Source organism: Gossypium hirsutum, chromosome D08 (genome assembly GCF_007990345.1).
Source record: "Gossypium hirsutum isolate 1008001.06 chromosome D08, Gossypium_hirsutum_v2.1, whole genome shotgun sequence".
In the NCBI taxonomy this organism is placed as follows: domain Eukaryota; kingdom Viridiplantae; phylum Streptophyta; class Magnoliopsida; order Malvales; family Malvaceae; genus Gossypium; species Gossypium hirsutum.
The window spans coordinates 55055792-55079413 of record NC_053444.1 but is presented as its reverse complement, the minus strand read 5'-3'; the positions used below and the strand labels follow the sequence as shown (position 1 = coordinate 55079413).

The 23622-nt window shown below is 34.0% G+C and overlaps 2 protein-coding genes across 9 annotated transcripts; both read right to left on the bottom strand.

Annotated features, from left to right (window-relative positions):
- Positions 1 to 78: 78 nt before the first annotated feature.
- On the bottom strand, positions 79 to 9692 carry LOC107900682 (conserved oligomeric Golgi complex subunit 6). Of its 7 annotated transcripts, none has more exons than XM_041098418.1 (12): positions 9640 to 9692; positions 9029 to 9254; positions 8497 to 8787; positions 8219 to 8366; positions 8019 to 8126; positions 7759 to 7826; positions 7289 to 7412; positions 7047 to 7193; positions 6662 to 6925; positions 6298 to 6582; positions 5860 to 6015; positions 5029 to 5745 (listed from the first exon to the last, which is right to left on the bottom strand). In XM_041098418.1, the coding sequence occupies exons 2-12, from the start codon at positions 9232 to 9234 to the stop codon at positions 5233 to 5235; spliced, it is 2310 nt and encodes a 769-aa protein (XP_040954352.1). In that variant the 5' UTR covers positions 9235 to 9254; positions 9640 to 9692; the 3' UTR covers positions 5029 to 5232. The 7 variants fall into 7 exon arrangements, with proteins under 7 accessions (XP_040954354.1, XP_040954356.1, XP_016681854.2 ...); XM_041098417.1 differs by lacking the exon at positions 9640 to 9692 and adding an exon at positions 9343 to 9563; XM_041098419.1 differs by lacking the exon at positions 9640 to 9692 and adding an exon at positions 9343 to 9563 and having other exon boundaries at positions 5869 to 6015.
- An 896-nt stretch (positions 9693 to 10588) lies between these two features.
- Positions 10589 to 14523, bottom strand: LOC121219865 (conserved oligomeric Golgi complex subunit 6). 2 transcript variants are annotated; one of them, XM_041098424.1, is made up of 10 exons: positions 14057 to 14523; positions 13779 to 13926; positions 13579 to 13686; positions 13319 to 13386; positions 12849 to 12972; positions 12607 to 12753; positions 12222 to 12485; positions 11858 to 12142; positions 11429 to 11575; positions 10589 to 11305 (listed from the first exon to the last, which is right to left on the bottom strand). In XM_041098424.1, the coding sequence occupies exons 1-10, from the start codon at positions 14326 to 14328 to the stop codon at positions 10793 to 10795; spliced, it is 2076 nt and encodes a 691-aa protein (XP_040954358.1). In that variant the 5' UTR covers positions 14329 to 14523; the 3' UTR covers positions 10589 to 10792. The 2 variants fall into 2 exon arrangements, with proteins under 2 accessions (XP_040954358.1, XP_040954357.1); XM_041098423.1 differs by having other exon boundaries at positions 11420 to 11575; positions 14057 to 14485.
- Between the last annotated feature and the right edge of the window lie 9099 nt (positions 14524 to 23622).

Below are 23622 nucleotides of genomic sequence, written 5' to 3'. Positions count from 1 at the left end.
GTAATTTCTTTATAGTATATATACATTTAGTTAATTGTATTTAATTTACGTAAAATAATGCATGTTTACCAAGTTGCCTTGCCAATCAAGAACATACTAAATTTATTGCATTGAATGTATATATAAATCATTGAGGTCTCAAAAATCTGTATTTGGAACAAATTAAGACAGCATAAAGGAGCAAGAATCTAAAATTATTGCAATTTGAGGATGGATTTAATGAATTTATCTTTAGCTACCCATCAAAGTTTACAACATGGCGAGTGACACCATTTGATCCTAGGAAATGTGCCTGTGGGAAAAGAGCTCGAGGGAACTATACACTGCAACCGGTTGCAAAGTTAATCACTGGGTTTTGCTGATAAACCAGGTCCTAAGAAAATATGTCCTCTCTGGTACGGATTCTTGTTAATCGATGCATCTTTGTGAACGAGAGGTTCAGAAGACCGACTGACATGAGGCAGCATCCCCATAGCTGTATGCCTTTCTCTGTAGGATGCCCAAGTGACCATATATAGACCAGCAATTATTAGAAATCCCCCAAGCACACTGTTATCATAACAAAAGAAAACCCAAAATAAGTGAGCAAAAGCAAGTGCTATTTTTGTACTTGATGATATTAAGTTCTACTTTGTAGCAGAAGAGAGAAATAAAACCTTCCCAAATAAATTGGACTTCCAAGGAAAACTCTTGATAGAAATGCTGATGCTGCAGGTTGAAGAGGATTATAAAGAGCAACTAAAGCAGGCCCCAAGATCTTATTCGACCATGTCAGGAGTCCATAGTTAAGAGCAGATGCAATAATTCCCTGAAAAAAAACCCAAATTGCCATAGCTTTAGGCTTACGGTTAACCTATTTTGTAAGCAACTAACTTTTAAGACCCTTTTTCTGGGACTATTAAGGGATTTCCAGCATCCTTGAGAGGTAGCTTCTAAAATCCTAATTATGGATCCCAACATAAATCGGTTTAACCATACATAATGTTACACATTTAGAGAAAACCAAGATTAGCCCTTCTACCAACAGTTTCTTACACTTTTCTTATTGAAATCTATGTCCACTTATTGCTTCTCTCTCCAAGAAATAAGGCATTACAAGGGAAGTGTCTACCCACCTTCTACGGGAACTTATCTTACACTTGTGTTCCTAAAAATGTGTGTAGAGGAGGCAAGTGTAGACCAAACTATAGAAAGTGTATTCTCTAAAAAAATGCAGGGGAGTTGCTGTATTTACCATTTGTCATTTCTTATTCCAATTAAATCTATTAAGTTTCTTTTTCAAACTCCTAATAGACAAATCAACCCAACTTAGCACATCAATTCTTCAATTAGATGGTCACATGAATTCATTTCCTTCACTTCACCTACTACAATGACTAAAAATGCTCGAAAACTTAGCCTCAATCTGGATCATTAAACTAGCATATCAAGCATTGATCCAACAGACTTTAAAACAAGCACACATTTGAAACTTAGATAATGCCGCAACTTTGATGGCTAATCTTTCAATAAAATGACTTGCAAAATCTTTTAAGAATGGAGATAATATAAAGTCCACAAGGAACTTACAGCATATAAGACAGCAAAAAGCTCAGACCGCGTCAACCTCCAGTCTGTTGACTCATTGGTCATAAAAAAGGATGTTGTTACCATCAATATGGCACCAAAAAAATAGGAAAATGCTGTGACAGAAATGTTTGCAGGATACTTGGCTAACACTGGAGCCTGGAATTGTTAAAAACAGGGCCTTTAATATAATAAAAAAGACTAATTACAAGAAAATATACATGTGAAGTTCAAATTATAATGATAAGAATCAAACTTTTGTTACTCCTCGTGAGAACCACTAAGCAAAGCAAACGGTAGATATTGCATAAATGCATCGTGTTGCCTAAGCAAAGACAGTACACAAGAACCAGGTGGTTACTCCATCATATGATTAAAACACGCATCACAAAGCATTGTGATTGACCTAAAGGCATTTGAAATGATAAACCCTAAACCCATGCCAAACCTATGATTAAGGGGAAAGTAGCATCATAGAAATGTTAACTATAGACAAGATGAATCTAATTATATGATCAAAATTGATGGTATGGAATCATAAAAAACTAATGAGTCACAGATCAAAAAGATCAGGGACAAGAGTGGCATATCAAACCTCAAGTCATATTCATGGCCACATAGGTTGTTTTCTTTTTATTTTCCTAAAACAGAGACTTCTATTTGTTCCCTACAGCAAATAAGATATGGCATATAACAAGCAAAGAACAACTTTTAAAGGGAAAAAGATTCTGATATATTTTGCAAGATAAATAATGAAAAAAGGGAGGGGCCGGGGGGGGGTGATCCTACAAGAAAACTAGTCAATAGAAGTTATAAAAAGAAAAATAGTTATAATTGTCCAAATATCAACCATCTGGTTTATGATGGCATACCTGAATAGCTAGGAAAGTGGCCATGCACATACAGTTCCCTATCAAGCATAGAACTCCAATATGCCAATGTTCCAGTCCAAATCCCAGAAGAGTAGACACGAGCCATCCAGAAGGTTCTGGTTGACCCCTGGCACTTATGTCATTTAGAGCAAAGTCTGCATCTTTCTGTCCAATCAAAGCTGGACCACGAAACAGAACCATTAATATCGCACCAGAAACACATATCAGGGTACCTCCAACCTTTGCTTGACCTTCAGTTTTGAGCAAATTCACTCTTTCTGTACTGCATGTAGAGTTTCATACAAAAATATGGCAAAAAATAACAGACATCAAAATACATGCATTTGTTTATAAGAAATATAGAAATGAAGCAATATTCGAAAAAGAAGTATTTGTTGACATTACCCCATCATTACAGCCAAGAGAAAGGTAAAGACTGGAATTGAAGGTTGTATGGCAGCAGCATATGTAGGATTTGTGTAGCTCAGACCAATGAGAAATAAAAGTTGGTTGCCAAATATCCTATTCCAATTAACCAAAAGCAGATAAGTTCACTAGCTGGAAGTTTGATTAGGCACAATAAAGTTTATGTAGACAATATACTATCATATCAATTAGAACAGTTTAGAGCGCAGTACTCACCCAGTTAACCCAAGAAAGAAGAAGGAGAGAAGGAGGCGTTTAGTCATAGGTGGTCGAATCCTTCTGCAGGAAAGTGAAACAAAAAGACCCCACAAGTTATATTTTGGATTCAAGAATCCAGGAAACAAAAAATTAAATTAAAAATGAAAGGAATTGATTGCAAGTCAATGAGCAAGGCAACAAAGGCAATCAATTTTAGCTATGGATACCAATGTAGATCATCTTAATGACAACATATCGGTGAATGTAACTTAAAACAGCACATCCAAATCTCAAATTCATTAGAGACAAGACCAAAGGATCCGATCTAAGAATACAAATTTATTTGGAATGATAGCAAAGAAGAGAAGAATCAGAGTCAAACCCAGAAAAAAAGGAAAAGGGTCATACTTTTCACGAACATAGCCGAGGGGGCAAGAAGAGAGAGGGCAAGAAGATCACGGAAGACGCAGAAGACAAGCTGGTTGACACCAACATTGAGGGCTACTTTGGTAATTACATGATACCCTCCATTGATGAGTTGAACCAACGCCATGGAGGCATGGGCTCTCCGTGCCTCTCTCTCCGGTGCTCCTGCATTCATTCCTGCCGCCATCTTCCTTGTTCCTTGTCACACTGCAAAGAATTACAATAAGAAGGGGGCATATAAAGGAGAAATTTAGATGGATTTGGGTTAATAGAGAGATTGATAATAACAGACAACCTCAAGCAATATATTGGTGGATTTGATTCATATAATAAGGTAATAAAAGAAAAAGGCGTGTTTGAATCCAAAATCAAGGTGCTCTGAAAACAAAGCTAAGCTGGCCTGCGGCTGGGTTTATAATTTATGTCGATGTGTGCCTTTTCGTTTTAGCATTTTTGTATTTTTATTTTCCGGCTTATTCAAAAAAAAGAAAAAAAAAAAAAGAAGGAAACTTAGAGTTAGAACTGCTGTTAAATGCTAATAATAAATTTAAATGGGTCTCAGTCTTTCTTTTGAAGCTGTAAAAAGAACATACAAATTAGTGGGTCTTCCTTCCAATCTAAGCATTTCAGATCCAATCAAAACTCACCAAAGTGAAGGGAAAATAAAAAAGAGTCTCTTTTAATTATGTAATTATCATGAATTTATGAGAAATTATTGTGGCGAAGAGAGTACAGTATAGGACATAAATCTATAACCCCAAATGGAAGATGGAAACACCATTTACACCTTTCCCTTTCACAGTAACATCCTTCCATTCACTCCAACTTTCACATTAGATTTAGTTAAATTCCAAGATTCTTCTAACCTTATTTTTTCATTCTAAAAAGATAGGTAAGGGTATTCTTATGGTATGATATCCTATCATATTATTATCTTCCATGTGATTAAATTATTAAGTTATCAAAAAAGTTTTATTTAACTCAGTGGACTAATAAAATCACTATTGTATTCTCTATTTGCACCGATCTCCGACACTAACTATAGGATCAATTTGAAAATAAGAAATGTTCTTTTACTTGTAGATGGGTATTGATCCACCATATGGATCGTTAAATTATTGTTTGGAGCTGGCTAGCCAGTCTTTTAAAAAATTTAACAGTTCATTGACTTAAATGAAACCTTTCGAATAATTCAACTTCTAAAATGAAAACTTTCGAATAATTCAATGATTATTTTGTAATTTTTTGAAATTAAATAATAAAAACGTTACTAATGTTTAGTAACATTGGGTGTAGTTTACCCTTTAAATCCCAACATCATGTTGAGTTGTATGTAGATATTACAATGTGTTCACAACATTCCAAATTTGAGTTTATAATGCCTTAATGAGTATGTATGAACTCAAAGGGATTGTGTTTTACTTATTGTTGACATGTCCAAATATCTAACTACAACTACTAATTCACCTCAACTTGAAATTGAGAAACATAAAAATTCACATAAATCTATTATATACCAATTCACACAAACGAACAACCAGAAGCATAAGCCTGTCATCGACACATATGCAGCCATAATCAAAGAAGATACATTGTCAATGATACAAAAATAGTTATTTGTGTATTTGGAAAATAAATCCTCTAACTATTACTGAAGAATAAAAAGCCAACAAAAGTTTCCACTACTCCAAAGCATGACTCTGTTTCTTTACAAACATTTTAAAAGCAAATATGGTCTACAGCCTCATATTCCCAAAATGGTTCTTATTTGATCTGGAGGATGCCTTGCCAGTGATTTGGGATCTGGGTATTTGTTTTTGGGATCCATGATTGCATTGTAAATAAGCTCATAAGTGTCTGCTAATGACTTAGCTACCTGTATACACGCATCAGAACGCAACTTTGGAACTTGCATTTGTTCAAACTCAGGCAGCGAACTGTCACTTCCCAAAATAAATCCGAAAAAGGCCTTCAAACACTCTGAAAGAGAAGCTGGAGTTGTGTCTTCTAACTCAGCCAATGGCGTCCCAGCTGTTGTATCCTTGTTAAACCAATTATGGAAGTGATGCATCTTCGTTGATAAATCACATCTTCTAAGAATTGTGTCAACTTCTTTTTCCACGAGAACATTTACATGATTATCAATCGTAGTGCCAAGTTTCTTTGCATATTCAGCTGCAACCTCATGTCCGAGTAATGGTTGTTGAATAGCACACAAGCAGTTGATAAGGAAGATCTTGGATGGAGCTTCAGTATTCTGCATAAATTCAAGTTATAATAAATAAAAACAAGAAAAGAAAGCTTAAGCCCAGAACCATGCAAGTAAGATGTATGGCATCTAATAAACACAAGATCAAACAGATCTTATTACTTTATTAACCTGAGAGAAGGTAGCAGAGTTGTTATTTGACAAAATTGCATCAACTGCAGATTTACTAAGCTGGCCCGAGTCGGAACTCATTCGACTTCTTCTTGATGAGTGGCCAGCTCCCTTTGATTTGTGTGCCTCTGCTGCTTGCTCACACATCTGCATTCCATCAAAGACAGCAAGTTAATCTACTTTACGTAAACCAGAAAGGAGAGACTATATTTGTCCTGATTTCAGCACGGCACTAAAGTTCTGACATACAAATTCCAATGCTGTGAATAGTGATCTGAATGGGTGTTAACTATCCTAAAAATTGTAAGGATCACTTACAACTACTACACATTTGAGAAAATAGGGAATATGCATAAATTCCACACCATACAACCAGGAAAAGATCATCATAATAAATCAATTCAACATATAACATCAAACATGACACACCTGAATAATTGGATCAAGTAAAGCAGATATAACCGGATCAAAAGGTGGCTTTTTCCCTGAAGCAGGAACCATCATGCTGTTATATGTGCCAATTATCTCGAGCAGCACAGAGACTCCTTCCCTTACAGCTGGTGCAGGTGAAAGATCAACAGCAACAAGGGGAGGATATCGTAAAAGCTTTTCCCCGCGGCTTTTCAGAATTTCAAAGAATGTTTTCTGAGCAGCATCTTTGAGTGCCCAAAGCGTATTGCAGAGAGATGTCTCTCTCCCCAGTAGATCTGATATCTGTAAGCAAACAGATAATTGTTAGCAACAGGTGACAAGCACACCATATACAACCAGAGAAGAGACAGAGTCCACTCACAGTGTAGCTGTAGAACTCTAGAGTGTTACTAAGTTTATAAGAGATTATAAGACTAGGTTGTGACTGTAAAACTTGCTCAACTCTCACTTTAAAAGGACGGCAAACTCCTTCAAAAATTCTATCCAGAACAAATGTCAAGTCTGCTTCAATCTTTCCAAAATCATTCTCCACATTCTTGTTGAATGGGTTTGCAGCTGATCCAGTTTCTATCAATGCGTCGGGATCAAGTAAAGCAAGCACAAGCTCACGTTCTGATGCCAAGGCCTACAAGGAGAGTAGAAAAGCAAAATTAACACAGTAAATGAAATTAAATGATTACTGAATATAAATATAACCATATGGAGAATTGATGCAAAAACCATATAGAAGGCTATTTTTTCCAAACCTGATGTAACCATCCTAGCATGTCTCCAACATAACGTAAGGGATCATGAGCATGCACTTCTATTGGTCTTGGCATCCCACCCGGTCCTCCTCGTGTAAGAGCACTTATAAATCTTCTAAATAATGCATTATGTCTCATATTTGCTACCTGTGATTAGCCGCAGAAAAACTAAATAACATGCAACAAGAAGAACCACAAGGAGTGGAGTTATGAACATAAACTTTTTGACTCAATGAAGTCACCTCTTCTGCACAATACTTGAAAAGGACAGGCCTTTCCTTGAGGCAGCGCACAGCTGTTTTCAAAAGGTCACCAACTTCTGGATTATCAGTATCACCCAGTTTCCTACATTCTGCCTGAACCCACCTGCAAGAAAGGGACAAGACATGTCAACCAACAAATCCAACATTTGGGAAAATCCCCTGTATCTCCTATGTTTGGTCAAGTAGAGTCTGCACACACAACCCATCCAACAGCCACCAAAAGCCAATAAATCTAATGAATGTAGCAAGGTTATATTCACACTTCTGGCAGAAATAAAAGCGTGATAGTAAAGACAGGAAGAGGGAGGACAGTAATTAACAATACATCAATCTCACATGAGATTTTACTTTTAGCACGTTCCTAAACTCCAAACTCTAGATACATATCATAGTGCATTACTTAAATTCCATCTTTGAATAAATGTTTTATCATTCTATATATGCTTAACCTGCATAGTCGCTCATAAGCTCCTTCTTGGTACATAGCCATCATATCCATCAGCTCCAACCCAGCACGCTGTGATGGATTCTCATGTTAGTGATTGTGTTAACAAAATATTAATAATGAAAATGGAAGTACAAGCAACTAACAACGAGTATGAGAGAAAATTTATATTTTTTTCTTAAATCTAAAGATGTCGATGGCTGATTGACAATCGTAGACATACAGTTAAAAGTTCATATGCAGATCAGGAAATATGTTATTAACCTGATGATGGGTCCTGAGAAGTATTTTGCAATTGGCATGAATTTCTTGAACGTGAGAAAGTGCCTTGAAGAAATTTTCGTTCAGCTCTTCATCTCTCAATGCACTAATCTACAAGTGGAGGAAACGAGCATAATGAATTCAAAAACGGGAGCCAATAAGTAATTAAGCTAGAAAAGAAAATTGCAGGATTAAAAGTAAACCTCTTGAGGAGAAAGCTGATAATCTCGAAGGAAGTAGGAGACTATCTGCTGCTTCTGAGTGGTAACTTCAAGTTCCTGGTTCAACCTCTCGGTTGTATTGATAATATCACCGGTGCTAGCACTGCAACTGCTCAACGCCTTCGCAATCCTATCAGATTCGATTGGATCTTTCTTTAATTATATATAAAAAAAGAGTCGAAGATATGGCACAAAATGCATGTAAATGTAGGAAAAGGGAATTCGCAGACCAAAAATGAAGAGAAAAGGGATGAGCATACTTATCGCAGCAGTCGGCGAGGGAATTGACCTCGTCCTCGACTCGATCTAAAGCGAGTTGAGCAGCCTGGGAAGCACGGAGGAAATCAAGGTTGATTTGGAGAGAGCGCTTCTCAATGGTGGATCTGAGATTGCGACGCGCCTGGGGAGTGTTTTCGGTGTAGAAAGTGGAGAGCGTATTGAGAGAAGCCAAAACTTCGGGGGTATCAGTCCGGCATTCCAATACCTTCTTCAGTTTACGCGACAGCCCCGGAGCAAGCCCCCCTGTCACCATTTTCTTTTCTTGTCTTTTCCTATCGATTATCAAGTCAATGAGCAAGGCAACAAAGGCAATCAATTTTAGCTATGGATACCAATGTAGATCATCTTAATGACAACATATCGGTGAATGTAACTTAAAACAGCACATCCAAATCTCAAATTCATTAGAGACAAGACCAAAGGATCCGATCTAAGAATACAAATTTATTTGGAATGATAGCAAAGAAGAGAAGAATCAGAGTCAAACCCAGAAAAAAAGGAAAAGGGTCATACTTTTCACGAACATAGCCGAGGGGGGCAAGAAGAGAGAGGGCAAGAAGATCACGGAAGACGCAGAAGACAAGCTGGTTGACACCAACATTGAGGGCTACTTTGGTAATTACATGATACCCTCCATTGATGAGTTGAACCAACGCCATGGAGGCATGGGCTCTCCGTGCCTCTCTCTCCGGTGCTCCTGCATTCATTCCTGCCGCCATCTTCCTTGTTCCTTGTCACACTGCAAAGAATTACAATAAGAAGGGGGCATATAAAGGAGAAATTTAGATGGATTTGGGTTAATAGAGAGATTGATAATAACAGACAACCTCAAGCAATATATTGGTGGATTTGATTCATATAATAAGGTAATAAAAGAAAAAGGCGTGTTTGAATCCAAAATCAAGGTGCTCTGAAAACAAAGCTAAGCTGGCCTGCGGCTGGGTTTATAATTTATGTCGATGTGTGCCTTTTCGTTTTAGCATTTTTGTATTTTTATTTTCCGGCTTATTCAAAAAAAAGAAAAAAAAAAAAGAAGGAAACTTAGAGTTAGAACTGCTGTTAAATGCTAATAATAAATTTAAATGGGTCTCAGTCTTTCTTTTGAAGCTGTAAAAAGAACATACAAATTAGTGGGTCTTCCTTCCAATCTAAGCATTTCAGATCCAATCAAAACTCACCAAAGTGAAGGGAAAATAAAAAAGAGTCTCTTTTAATTATGTAATTATCATGAATTTATGAGAAATTATTGTGGCGAAGAGAGTACAGTATAGGACATAAATCTATAACCCCAAATGGAAGATGGAAACACCATTTACACCTTTCCCTTTCACAGTAACATCCTTCCATTCACTCCAACTTTCACATTAGATTTAGTTAAATTCCAAGATTCTTCTAACCTTATTTTTTCATTCTAAAAAAGATAGGTAAGGGTATTCTTATGGTATGATATCCTATCATATTATTATCTTCCATGTGATTAAATTATTAAGTTATCAAAAAAGTTTTATTTAACTCAGTGGACTAATAAAATCACTATTGTATTCTCTATTTGCACCGATCTCCGACACTAACTATAGGATCAATTTGAAAATAAGAAATGTTCTTTTACTTGTAGATGGGTATTGATCCACCATATGGATCGTTAAATTATTGTTTGGAGCTGGCTAGCCAGTCTTTTAAAAAAATTTAACAGTTCATTGACTTAAATGAAACCTTTCGAATAATTCAACTTCTAAAATGAAAACTTTCGAATAATTCAATGATTATTTTGTAATTTTTTGAAATTAAATAATAAAAACGTTACTAATGTTTAGTAACATTGGGTGTAGTTTACCCTTTAAATCCCAACATCATGTTGAGTTGTATGTAGATATTACAATGTGTTCACAACATTCCAAATTTGAGTTTATAATGCCTTAATGAGTATGTATGAACTCAAAGGGATTGTGTTTTACTTATTGTTGACATGTCCAAATATCTAACTACAACTACTAATTCACCTCAACTTGAAATTGAGAAACATAAAAATTCACATAAATCTATTATATACCAATTCACACAAACGAACAACCAGAAGCATAAGCCTGTCATCGACACATATGCAGCCATAATCAAAGAAGATACATTGTCAATGATACAAAAATAGTTATTTGTGTATTTGGAAAATAAATCCTCTAACTATTACTGAAGAATAAAAAGCCAACAAAAGTTTCCACTACTCCAAAGCATGACTCTGTTTCTTTACAAACATTTTAAAAGCAAATATGGTCTACAGCCTCATATTCCCAAAATGGTTCTTATTTGATCTGGAGGATGCCTTGCCAGTGATTTGGGATCTGGGTATTTGTTTTTGGGATCCATGATTGCATTGTAAATAAGCTCATAAGTGTCTGCTAATGACTTAGCTACCTGTATACACGCATCAGAACGCAACTTTGGAACTTGCATTTGTTCAAACTCAGGCAGCGAACTGTCACTTCCCAAAATAAATCCGAAAAAGGCCTTCAAACACTCTGAAAGAGAAGCTGGAGTTGTGTCTTCTAACTCAGCCAATGGCGTCCCAGCTGTTGTATCCTTGTTAAACCAATTATGGAAGTGATGCATCTTCGTTGATAAATCACATCTTCTAAGAATTGTGTCAACTTCTTTTTCCACGAGAACATTTACATGATTATCAATCGTAGTGCCAAGTTTCTTTGCATATTCAGCTGCAACCTCATGTCCGAGTAATGGTTGTTGAATAGCACACAAGCAGTTGATAAGGAAGATCTTGGATGGAGCTTCAGTATTCTGCATAAATTCAAGTTATAATAAATAAAAACAAGAAAAGAAAGCTTAAGCCCAGAACCATGCAAGTAAGATGTATGGCATCTAATAAACACAAGATCAAACAGATCTTATTACTTTATTAACCTGAGAGAAGGTAGCAGAGTTGTTATTTGACAAAATTGCATCAACTGCAGATTTACTAAGCTGGCCCGAGTCGGAACTCATTCGACTTCTTCTTGATGAGTGGCCAGCTCCCTTTGATTTGTGTGCCTCTGCTGCTTGCTCACACATCTGCATTCCATCAAAGACAGCAAGTTAATCTACTTTACGTAAACCAGAAAGGAGAGACTATATTTGTCCTGATTTCAGCACGGCACTAAAGTTCTGACATACAAATTCCAATGCTGTGAATAGTGATCTGAATGGGTGTTAACTATCCTAAAAATTGTAAGGATCACTTACAACTACTACACATTTGAGAAAATAGGGAATATGCATAAATTCCACACCATACAACCAGGAAAAGATCATCATAATAAATCAATTCAACATATAACATCAAACATGACACACCTGAATAATTGGATCAAGTAAAGCAGATATAACCGGATCAAAAGGTGGCTTTTTCCCTGAAGCAGGAACCATCATGCTGTTATATGTGCCAATTATCTCGAGCAGCACAGAGACTCCTTCCCTTACAGCTGGTGCAGGTGAAAGATCAACAGCAACAAGGGGAGGATATCGTAAAAGCTTTTCCCCGCGGCTTTTCAGAATTTCAAAGAATGTTTTCTGAGCAGCATCTTTGAGTGCCCAAAGCGTATTGCAGAGAGATGTCTCTCTCCCCAGTAGATCTGATATCTGTAAGCAAACAGATAATTGTTAGCAACAGGTGACAAGCACACCATATACAACCAGAGAAGAGACAGAGTCCACTCACAGTGTAGCTGTAGAACTCTAGAGTGTTACTAAGTTTATAAGAGATTATAAGACTAGGTTGTGACTGTAAAACTTGCTCAACTCTCACTTTAAAAGGACGGCAAACTCCTTCAAAAATTCTATCCAGAACAAATGTCAAGTCTGCTTCAATCTTTCCAAAATCATTCTCCACATTCTTGTTGAATGGGTTTGCAGCTGATCCAGTTTCTATCAATGCGTCGGGATCAAGTAAAGCAAGCACAAGCTCACGTTCTGATGCCAAGGCCTACAAGGAGAGTAGAAAAGCAAAATTAACACAGTAAATGAAATTAAATGATTACTGAATATAAATATAACCATATGGAGAATTGATGCAAAAACCATATAGAAGGCTATTTTTTCCAAACCTGATGTAACCATCCTAGCATGTCTCCAACATAACGTAAGGGATCATGAGCATGCACTTCTATTGGTCTTGGCATCCCACCCGGTCCTCCTCGTGTAAGAGCACTTATAAATCTTCTAAATAATGCATTATGTCTCATATTTGCTACCTGTGATTAGCCGCAGAAAAACTAAATAACATGCAACAAGAAGAACCACAAGGAGTGGAGTTATGAACATAAACTTTTTGACTCAATGAAGTCACCTCTTCTGCACAATACTTGAAAAGGACAGGCCTTTCCTTGAGGCAGCGCACAGCTGTTTTCAAAAGGTCACCAACTTCTGGATTATCAGTATCACCCAGTTTCCTACATTCTGCCTGAACCCACCTGCAAGAAAGGGACAAGACATGTCAACCAACAAATCCAACATTTGGGAAAATCCCCTGTATCTCCTATGTTTGGTCAAGTAGAGTCTGCACACACAACCCATCCAACAGCCACCAAAAGCCAATAAATCTAATGAATGTAGCAAGGTTATATTCACACTTCTGGCAGAAATAAAAGCGTGATAGTAAAGACAGGAAGAGGGAGGACAGTAATTAACAATACATCAATCTCACATGAGATTTTACTTTTAGCACGTTCCTAAACTCCAAACTCTAGATACATATCATAGTGCATTACTTAAATTCCATCTTTGAATAAATGTTTTATCATTCTATATATGCTTAACCTGCATAGTCGCTCATAAGCTCCTTCTTGGTACATAGCCATCATATCCATCAGCTCCAACCCAGCACGCTGTGATGGATTCTCATGTTAGTGATTGTGTTAACAAAATATTAATAATGAAAATGGAAGTACAAGCAACTAACAACGAGTATGAGAGAAAATTTATATTTTTTTCTTAAATCTAAAGATGTCGATGGCTGATTGACAATCGTAGACATACAGTTAAAAGTTCATATGCAGATCAGGAAATATGTTATTAACCTGATGATGGGTCCTGAGAAGTATTTTGCAATTGGCATGAATTTCTTGAACGTGAGAAAGTGCCTTGAAGAAATTTTCGTTCAGCTCTTCATCTCTCAATGCACTAATCTACAAGTGGAGGAAACGAGCATAATGAATTCAAAAACGGGAGCCAATAAGTAATTAAGCTAGAAAAGAAAATTGCAGGATTAAAAGTAAACCTCTTGAGGAGAAAGCTGATAATCTCGAAGGAAGTAGGAGACTATCTGCTGCTTCTGAGTGGTAACTTCAAGTTCCTGGTTCAACCTCTCGGTTGTATTGATAATATCACCGGTGCTAGCACTGCAACTGCTCAACGCCTTCGCAATCCTATCAGATTCGATTGGATCTTTCTTTAATTATATATAAAAAAAGAGTCGAAGATATGGCACAAAATGCATGTAAATGTAGGAAAAGGGAATTCGCAGACCAAAAATGAAGAGAAAAGGGATGAGCATACTTATCGCAGCAGTCGGCGAGGGAATTGACCTCGTCCTCGACTCGATCTAAAGCGAGTTGAGCAGCCTGGGAAGCACGGAGGAAATCAAGGTTGATTTGGAGAGAGCGCTTCTCAATGGTGGATCTGAGATTGCGACGCGCCTGGGGAGTGTTTTCGGTGTAGAAAGTGGAGAGCGTATTGAGAGAAGCCAAAACTTCGGGGGTATCAGTCCGGCATTCCAATACCTTCTTCAGTTTACGCGACAGCCCCGGAGCAAGCCCCCCTGTCACCATTTTCTTTTCTTGTCTTTTCCTATCGATTATCAAGTTTTCCGATTACGTTGTGCAGTCGGAGGATAGAGCTAAAAGAAGGATCATAGATCCATTTCCAGCAACAAAATGTAATTGTTGAGATTTTGTCTGGTTTTTTGATGGATGGAAAATTTTTTTCTGTGTTGATTAAAATGTAAAGCCCGATAAGTTATGGGTAATTTGAAAACGGGGCCTATCATCTGTTTGAACTTTATAGGGTACAGTAACCCAAGCATGAAGCCCACCCAAGAACTTCAAATTGCCTAAACCAGAAACAATGGACCCTAAAACCATGATTTAAACTTATAATTACTTAACTCAAGGAAATCCAGGATTTGAAACCCGAAACAACCCAAATGATTTAAACTTGAATTAACCAAAGACTAGAAATGACTGAACCTAAATAACCGTAGCCTGAAATGATAAAAACCACCAATGACCTAACTCCCAAACCAAAGCTTCACTCTTGTATGATTTGAACCTGAATGTGAGCAATTTGAACTTGAAGTAACGTTAATTTGAAAATCTAAATAGAATTGATTTAAGTTAAATGGGTGAAAAACCAACCCACATCCACTCAATTCACATGTTTAAATGGAAGGAAAATTGTTTCTTGGGTTGATTCAACTTGCGGGTATTTGAATTTTATAGGATTCAATCACCCAAGCGTGAAGCCCACCCAACATTTGGGCCCAATTGTGCCTTGGCCCAAAAGTTCTCATATTTCATATTTGAGTCTAAATAGTTTTATTTAGTGGACAGTTCATTTTCAAACTAAACTATCAAAGTAGTTATTTTTGTTTGCTTCTGGTTACATTTTAGTTATTTATATTTAAAATATTACGTTTTAATCACTTACGTTATCGTGTTGTATCATTTTAGTCACTGAACTATTAATTGCCATTAACAGTGCAGCAATAAGCTGACGTGGCACGTTAACTCATCATTTAAAACGAAAATTTTAGGTTAAATTCTAGAATTGGTCCCTATATTTTTTTCATTTTGAGTAATTTAATTTTTTTCTTTTATTTTCTTTTAACTTTCCTTTTTTTTTCTTTATTTTACATTCTCTTCTGCTTCTCCCTTTGTTTTCCTCCCTTCTTTATTTCTTTTAACATAGTTTTTCTATGTTTTCCATTTGTTAAAACTAATCCACAAATTTGCCTTACACGAAAAAATTAAATTGTTCAAAAAATAAAAAAATATAGGGATTAGTTTTAACAAATGGAAAACATAAAAAAATTATATTAAAAGAAATGGATAAAGGAAGAAAAACAGAGGGAGAAGCAGAAGAGAATGGGAAAAAAGAGAGGAAGTTATAGAACATAAAAGAAAAACAATTAAATTGCTCAAAATGAAAAACTATGGGGATCAATTGTCTAAATTACCTAAAATTTTTGTTTGAAATGATGATTTAACGTGTCACGTTCGCTTACCGCTACACCGTTAACGACAATTAATGACTCAGTGATTAAAATGTTACAAAGCGATAACGTAAGTGACTAAAGCGTAACATTTCAAACATAAGTGACTAAAATGTAACATGAGGTAAACAAAAATGACTATTTTAACAGTTTACCCATTAATATATTATAAAATATTTAAAAAATTTATGTTTCTTCAAAAAAAATATTTATATTAATATAATATTTTATAATTAAATTTAACTAAAATTTATTTTATTATTTAACTTGAATTTGGATTTATGCCAAAGTGATTTTTAATCTTTTTTTAGTAATCCGATCCATACTTTTCGAAAATTAAGAAGTTAATACTTGATATTTTATCATAATCTTTTTACGCTTTATGAAATTTGAAAAGTCAGTCTAATTGCGTAATATTGTTAAATTTTGCATTTAAATCGCTGATTTAGAAACCAACAATTTAGCAAATTATGGTTGTATTTAGTAGTGCTTTTTAGAAGCATTTTTGAAGCAAAAAGAATGTTAAATAAGTAATTTTTGAAGAAAATTTTTGGCTTTTCAAAAGCACTGGAGGAGTTAAAATTTTTAACTTTTTTTTTTCCAAAAGCACTTTTGACAGCTTAATTACGTTTTCACCCCTCCAATATATGGTACTTTTCCTTGGTTAATTGCTTAAAAAATATTTAAAATTTATTTTTCATATATTAAAATATTAACAACTTATAATAAATTATTTTCTATATTATTATTAAAATATCATAATATTAACTAATTTGAAAAATATTTAAATGATTATTTGTTACTTTATAACACCATGTCTAAAATGGACAATTTATTTCTCAAAAGCACATTTTGATAGCAATGCTAAACATTTAAATCTTAAACCAAACTTTTCAAAAGTACTTATCAAAATCACTTTTCGAAAGCATATTTTAAAAACACTTCTCAAAAGTAATGCTAAACTAACCCTATATCGAATTAGCAAAATTCAACATTTCAACAGCCCAAAGTTTCTTGTTAAACAAAAGATGGAGTAACTTTCCTATTTCAGTAAAGTATAAAACCTAAATTTAAATAAATTAAAGTAAATTGGATTGACTTTTCAATTATTATGGAGAAAAAAAAGGATTTATTAATTATTATATTCGTATTTTTATAAAATATATATATTTGCATTAGATTTAAAAATTGATGGTATGCATATGCCATATAACTTAGGTTAGTTACAAATTAATTAATAAGGTTAAACCGAAATGACATGGTTACTTCATCTCCCTTTCAATAAATTAAAGTCGAAACCCAAATATAAAGAAGTGGTTTATCATATTCATCGTCATATTACAAATCCTAAAAGAGCTGCTGTGATCACATTTAATGGGGATATTTTTTTAACTGATAAAAGAGAAACTTGTGTGTATGTGATAAGAATGACATATACATAACGTATATTGTAACCTAAAATTAAATTTTATCTGTGGGAGATACCAACTTTAAAAATGGAGGTTTCAACACCCAACAATCTCACCATAATATATATTATTTGATAAGATTTGAGAGAAAGATTGCATGTATTTATCTTATATTTATATATATGGATAACATAAATATTGTAAGTTAAAATCATACAAAAACATAAATATTAATATGTACAATTGGAAATAGACCTATCATGAGTCGATAAGGTCTGCCTGAAAAGTGGAAGGGTTTTAACAAAAATATAAACTTGAAAAATGAATTTGGAAAAAAAAAACGAGCCCTAAACCCTAAATGGGCCATGCCTCAGGTAAGTTTTTTTGGCCCAGGCTTGGGTTGGTCTAGCTCGAATTTGCAAAAAAAAAAAACTGCTGCTTTTTGTTGTTGTTTTGTCACTATTTTGGTGTCATTTTGCTATCATATTGCTACTATTTTGTTGTTGTTGTTTGAATATTGTATAAATTTTATTTTATTATCAAATTTGCTACTATTTTAGAGGTATTTGTTTGCTAAGTTGCACCTATCTTAGTGTTATTTAAGTATAAATAAAATCTTTAATTTGTTGGAAACATTTATTTTAATGTTTTTAGTATATTGTATTCTATTTTTATATATATATTTTATATAAAAATAATAATATAATAAAAATTTAATACGGAAGGTCTGGGTCAAGTTGAGCTCAAGTTTTAGTATTTTTATCTAGACTGGGCTTGAGTAAAATTTTAAGCCATCTTTAGAGTTAAACTCAAATCTAGAAAACAGGCCTAAAATTCTATTGAGGCCCAACTTGACTCATTATCACCTCTAATTGAAATCAATGTAAACCTAAAATAACACAAACAAACGAAAAAATTAATTTCTAACTCTCTGTCTTTACAGTTGTTTGCCAAAATATGATTTCTAATTCACTTTGTCTTGATAACTACTACTAAGCATCATAAAGATGAAGAAAACAATATTGAGAGAACTGTATTTAAGATTTTAATTTTACTTAACATTTAATCGAATATATCTAGATCCAAAATAACTATTATTATTAACCTTAATTTAGAATATTATATTAAGTCATTTATCCCATGAAAAAGACCTTCATTTATTTACTTGTTCTTTCTTTTTGGTCTGATGGGTGCTTTTCTTTCATGGTCACCCCATTGTACATAAACTATACATCCATATATATGGAGAATATATACAAATGGGTTGATGATGAGCATTGATAGGTCCTAATCTTAGCACCAAACAAGCATATCTTTCAACTAGCTAGGGATGTATATATATACAGCAGATAAGGATTTAAAAAAAGTATGTAAAGGGAATGAAAGTTTATAGAATTACAATGTGTTAAAGGCACAGAATCCTTATCTTATTACTATATAATAATATTGGAATGATTCATGTTGTTGGTTGAATTAGTTAATTTTCTTATATCATTGTTATCTTTATTGAAAACTGATGTGTCACCTCATATGCTAAAACCCATCTCCTCTTTCTCGTCTCCCATTAATTTTATAACTAGTGTTGATCTAAACACAGTACTTTCCGAAAAGTTTGTATTAATATATTTCCTCCAATTTCATTAGACCTTTAATAGTCAAAATAAGTGTAATATAATCCTAATCAACATTTCAAAATCAGCGTAGGATAAGGTTAAACTTTCTTTAAGCCCATTTAATTATTTTCGGCATCCTAAACGAAGAACTAGAATGGCAACAGAGTGGTGGGGTGGGATGGATTTTTGCTATCTTCACTTCAACTCAACTCGAAATAGTGGGAAAATGACATAGCCTAATCTATTTTTTGAATAGAGTTATTATCAGATTGCAAAAACAATATGATTGGACGCATAAGGAAAGAAATAAATTTCGGTCCGTAAGGATTTTAAAAGTAACGAACTCAAAGTATAACTATATTAGTTTATAACAATAATTACACCATATAGGCACGTGGAAAGAGAAAAGAACTACAAGAAATGGGAGGCTCTTATACCAAGCAGGCACCTGGGCAGTGCAGCATGAAATCTTTACCATATCATTCGGGGGTGTAAAAGCTGGCACTTTGTTTGATACAATATATATGGAGATAAGGGAAGCAGACCCTCAAATGGTTGATCGCTATTATTCTCTTTTTGGCTATTTTCTAACTCATCATATATATATGTATATTATCCTTACAGGATTTTTTTTTTCTGCGGAGGAGTAAATCATATATGACGATGACTGATGATTAGACGAGAGACTTTTTATTGGAAACGGATGCCTATATTTAATTGGATTAGTATTAGTAATGCTTGATGACTGAGTTGCATGCTTGGATTCATAGTGGGCATCACCAGGACATATCAGTCAATGCAAATATATTTTCATATTTATCTTTATTTTTGTCCAAATTTCAACTACTAAGTACTAACCCATACATTGTTTTCCGACAATATATATTCTTGTATGAAAATTAAATATCTTTCTTGGATTCCATGGACAAGTTTCTTTTTGTTTTTTTAAACAATTTATATAATATATTAAAACATTAATCATTTATTTAGAAAAACTATATCCTAAGGTTATTTAAAAAAAAAACCATTCTCATAAGAACACGTTGACTCTAAGAAAATTCATTTAAATATTTAATGCATATTTACATTTATTTTTTCACATGGGTCAAGTATAATATTTTTTATTTGTCATCACGTTGTGGATGTGATCTAATGTTTAGTGTACGTAGAAGTAGAGATGTTCATAGTTGAACTAGAGTCTTTGGAGTATTGCGTCCTAAGGACTGAGTTGTCAATGGTTGATTGATGGTATATAAATATATATATATATGCAGCGAATGAGCCTTTTCAGGCTTTATTAAGTGGGGAACATTGTTGAATGATATATTGATCACAAGTATTTTCAAATAAATTAATTAGTATGAAATTTTCATTTGAAGGAAAACAAAATGTTGACCGCTTCTTGACTTTTTTTTCCTAGGTTAGTGAAATTTTCTTTTCGATAGCGTGTTATAGAATTTTAAGTTAAAATTTCACCCTAAAAATAGGGGCGTAAATGAATAGAATATTTGATAAACTGTTCGTATAACATTCGTTTATGTTAATGAATAAAAACTGTTATAGCAGTTAGCAATTAGAGCTGGGTAGTTAAGGTTGATATAATTAGTTATCAAGTAACAAATTGTGTTTAAATACCATGTCTTGGTATTCAGTTTTATAAAATAATATTAAATCTTTCCAATCACTATGGATTGTGTTCTTGTTCACTTGAGTTCTTTGTATGTTTCTCATTAAGATATCTGAGCCTTAGTCTCTTTTTTTTGTTTAAATGTTTTCTTTGTGTTTCTTCTATAGCGACAAAAGTTGTTTCTGGCAATCACCACAGCAAAACAGGTTTTTATCGGTATTTTTTGGCCCTATAGCGACGCTTAAAACAATTTGGGTGTTTTAATAAGCGCCGCAATAAACGCCATTAAATTTTGCGTCGTTTATGTGGAAAAACGCAATAGAACATGACCTTTAGTGGCACTTTTCCCACAAACGCCGTTAAAGAACATGACCTTTAGTGACGCTTTCCCTACAAACGCCACTAAAGTACATGACCTTTAGCGATGCTTTTCCCAAAAACGCCGCTAAAGGTCATGTTCTTTAACGGCATTTTTAGTAAAAGCGCCACTAAAACTCATGTTCTTTGGCGGCGTTTGTGAAAAAACGTCACTAATTTTAGCAGATTTTTACCAACTCATTTTCATTTATACAGAACTCGAAGTGTCAACATAATTTCTTGTAATAGCAAATCCAACCAAAAACTGCAAATCTAAATGATACTTCAAATCCAACGAAAGAAATATATATAATCTAAATTAATAAATTAAATAAAAAATATATTATATTCAAAAGTTATATTGTTAAAATATTCTCACAATAAGAAAACAAACGTCTAAGATGGTGGATTCTGCGACTGCTGAAACATTTTCATCATATTCTGAAGCTGTAGCTAGAGTTCGTCATATTTTCTGCTTACCTCTACTTCCCTCACTATTGCCTCCGCTTTAAGTTATAGCTAGAGTTCTTCATATTTTCTTTGAGCCTCTACTTCTCTCGATGCTGCCTGCGCTTTAAGTTGAGCAATTTGCTCAACTGTGCTCGCTTGCATCTAAGCCATCTGGTATCTTAACCTCTGAACTTCAGCTTGAGCCTAATTCCCTGAAGGCATGTATTGCTGCGAGCTGGATCCAAAATATTGGGTTGGGTTAACAAAAGATCCTTGAAATTGAACCTGGCCATACCTTTCAGGACCAAAAACTTCAGTAATAATTCGATTATCAATGTCGTCAAGATTAACAGAACTATCACTTGAGGTGATCTCTTCATACTCCGCCCTTTTATCATTTAGTTTCTCCTAATAAATCAATTAAAGAGTTAGAAACGAAATATATAATCAAAACAAATGCAACATAACTTAACATTATTTGCATTACAAACGACAAATTAAACCATTATAATTAAACATGATAAATATTTAAAATAATTCAAAATTTATTAAGTAAATATACCATAATTTCTGCAGCTTCAGTAGCCATAGGAGATCCATATTTCTTTCTATGTGTAATGTCAAAAAGCTGAAGGCGTCCAACTTTTTGACCAGACGACAGTTCCTACAATATTGTAGGAAAAATATTATTTAGTAGAAAGTAATTAATATTTAACACAATTAATAAATTCAAAATACCTTGTCATTAGGTACACAAGCAAAACTTTTTGACCTAGCTGTGAGCGTGAATTTTTGTTTTTGCCTACTTGTAGTTCCAACTCGCTCACAATCCTACATTATGAAATTATTATTACGTATATAGTAAATACTTTAAGCCGAAATAATTATAAGAGTTTGGAAGTACGTAATACATCTCATTTCTTTGAATTCCAAAATCTAACTACATCTTCCCATTGGTACCACAGTATTCCTGGCGGGACATTTCACAATTTCTCTTTGAGGTTTATATTTTTCTTAAAATATTCCTTCTTTAAAACACTTTAAAGCACTTTTATGGTCTCTCTATTTTTTTCCTAATACCTTCTTCACATAATTATTCGAGACCTCTAAAGTAAATCTCTCCTGCAAATAATACAAGTTTAGAAAGTAAATATAAATAAAACTTAAACCAAAATATTATAAATTACATTCACGTTATTACTTTAATATTATTGAGAGCTTGTTTTTTGTTACTATTAGGCATATGATGTCATGACTCGTAGTTGATAGGCAATAGATTGGCATTTCGTGCTATAATGCCCAAGTATCTTGCTAAAAGTCGAATTTTTGATCCAATAGGCTGACCATGACTGTTTCTAACAGAATTTAACTCGTATAAATCTTTTAATAGCGTACGTCCTCAAGTTTTGCGCCTCCCACCACTTTCAGCTAAAAAAAATGGTATATTATAATATAAGAATTTGAAACAAAAATCAATAATAGAAGTCAACATGCATGTAAATTAAAGTTAACATTACTTTGAATTTCTGCAAGTTCGTCAACTGTATTCGGAACATTCGAAGATCCAATAGCAGTATGTTGTTCACTATTTGTTTCTTCTGGATTTGGAGGATTTTGAATAATACTTAGATCTTGCAATCTTCTTCTAGGCATTTTATCTGCAATACACATAAAATAGTTGAAATATTAGTGACTAATTACAACAATAATAGTACATATAAAATAATTAAAATATTTAACAAGATCAAGATTTAAATTATAATATTACATATAATAAAAAAATCGTAAAATCTTACTACATCATGATTTGTAAATATCTTTATCCACATCCTGGCGAACCTATTGAAATTGTGTACTAGTATTAGGGATAGTTTCATTTAAGTTTTGTTCTGGCAAAGATAAAGTTTTTGATCTTTCGTCGATTTCATCTCTACTTCCAATTCCCATGTCAAACAAGTCTCTAGGGGTGTTACGGAGTACAACGTACCAACCCTCATCAGTTGGATTTTTCAAGTAAAAAACTTGTTTGATTTAAGAAGAAAATACATACGACTCGTCTATCAATTGTTGTCCAGTGTGAATTAATCGAGAAAAGTTCACCATTGTAAAACCAAATTGATTTTTTTAATTCCGCGACCAGTATTAACATCAGCCCAATCACATTGAAATAAGATAACCTTTCGTTTGCCATAGTAATCTAACTCAATAATGTCAGTAAGAAGTCCGTAATACTCCACATTTCCCTTAATAGGATTACTGTCCCTAGCACTAGCATAACTTGTAATTGAAGAATTAATAATTATTCCACAATTTTGAGTCATCAATCTTTCGCGAGATTTTGTATGAAACCTGAATCCATTAATGAGGAAGGCCATATATCTTTTTACTACTCTATT

Coding starts and splice junctions, on each gene's coding strand:
- LOC107900682 (XM_041098418.1), bottom strand. CDS start 9,234: ATGGCGGCAGGAATGAATGCAGGAGCACCGGAGAGAGAGGCACGGAGA. Junction 8,127..8,218: donor ATCAGCTTTCTCCTCAAGAG/GTTTACTTTTAA, acceptor CTCCACTTGTAG/ATTAGTGCATTGAGAGATGA. Junction 6,926..7,046: donor TGCTAGGATGGTTACATCAG/GTTTGGAAAAAA, acceptor CTCTCCTTGTAG/GCCTTGGCATCAGAACGTGA.
- LOC121219865 (XM_041098423.1), bottom strand. CDS start 14,328: ATGGTGACAGGGGGGCTTGCTCCGGGGCTGTCGCGTAAACTGAAGAAG. Junction 13,687..13,778: donor ATCAGCTTTCTCCTCAAGAG/GTTTACTTTTAA, acceptor CTCCACTTGTAG/ATTAGTGCATTGAGAGATGA. Junction 11,306..11,419: donor CCTTCTCTCAGGTTAATAAA/GTAATAAGATCT, acceptor GAATTTATGCAG/AATACTGAAGCTCCATCCAA.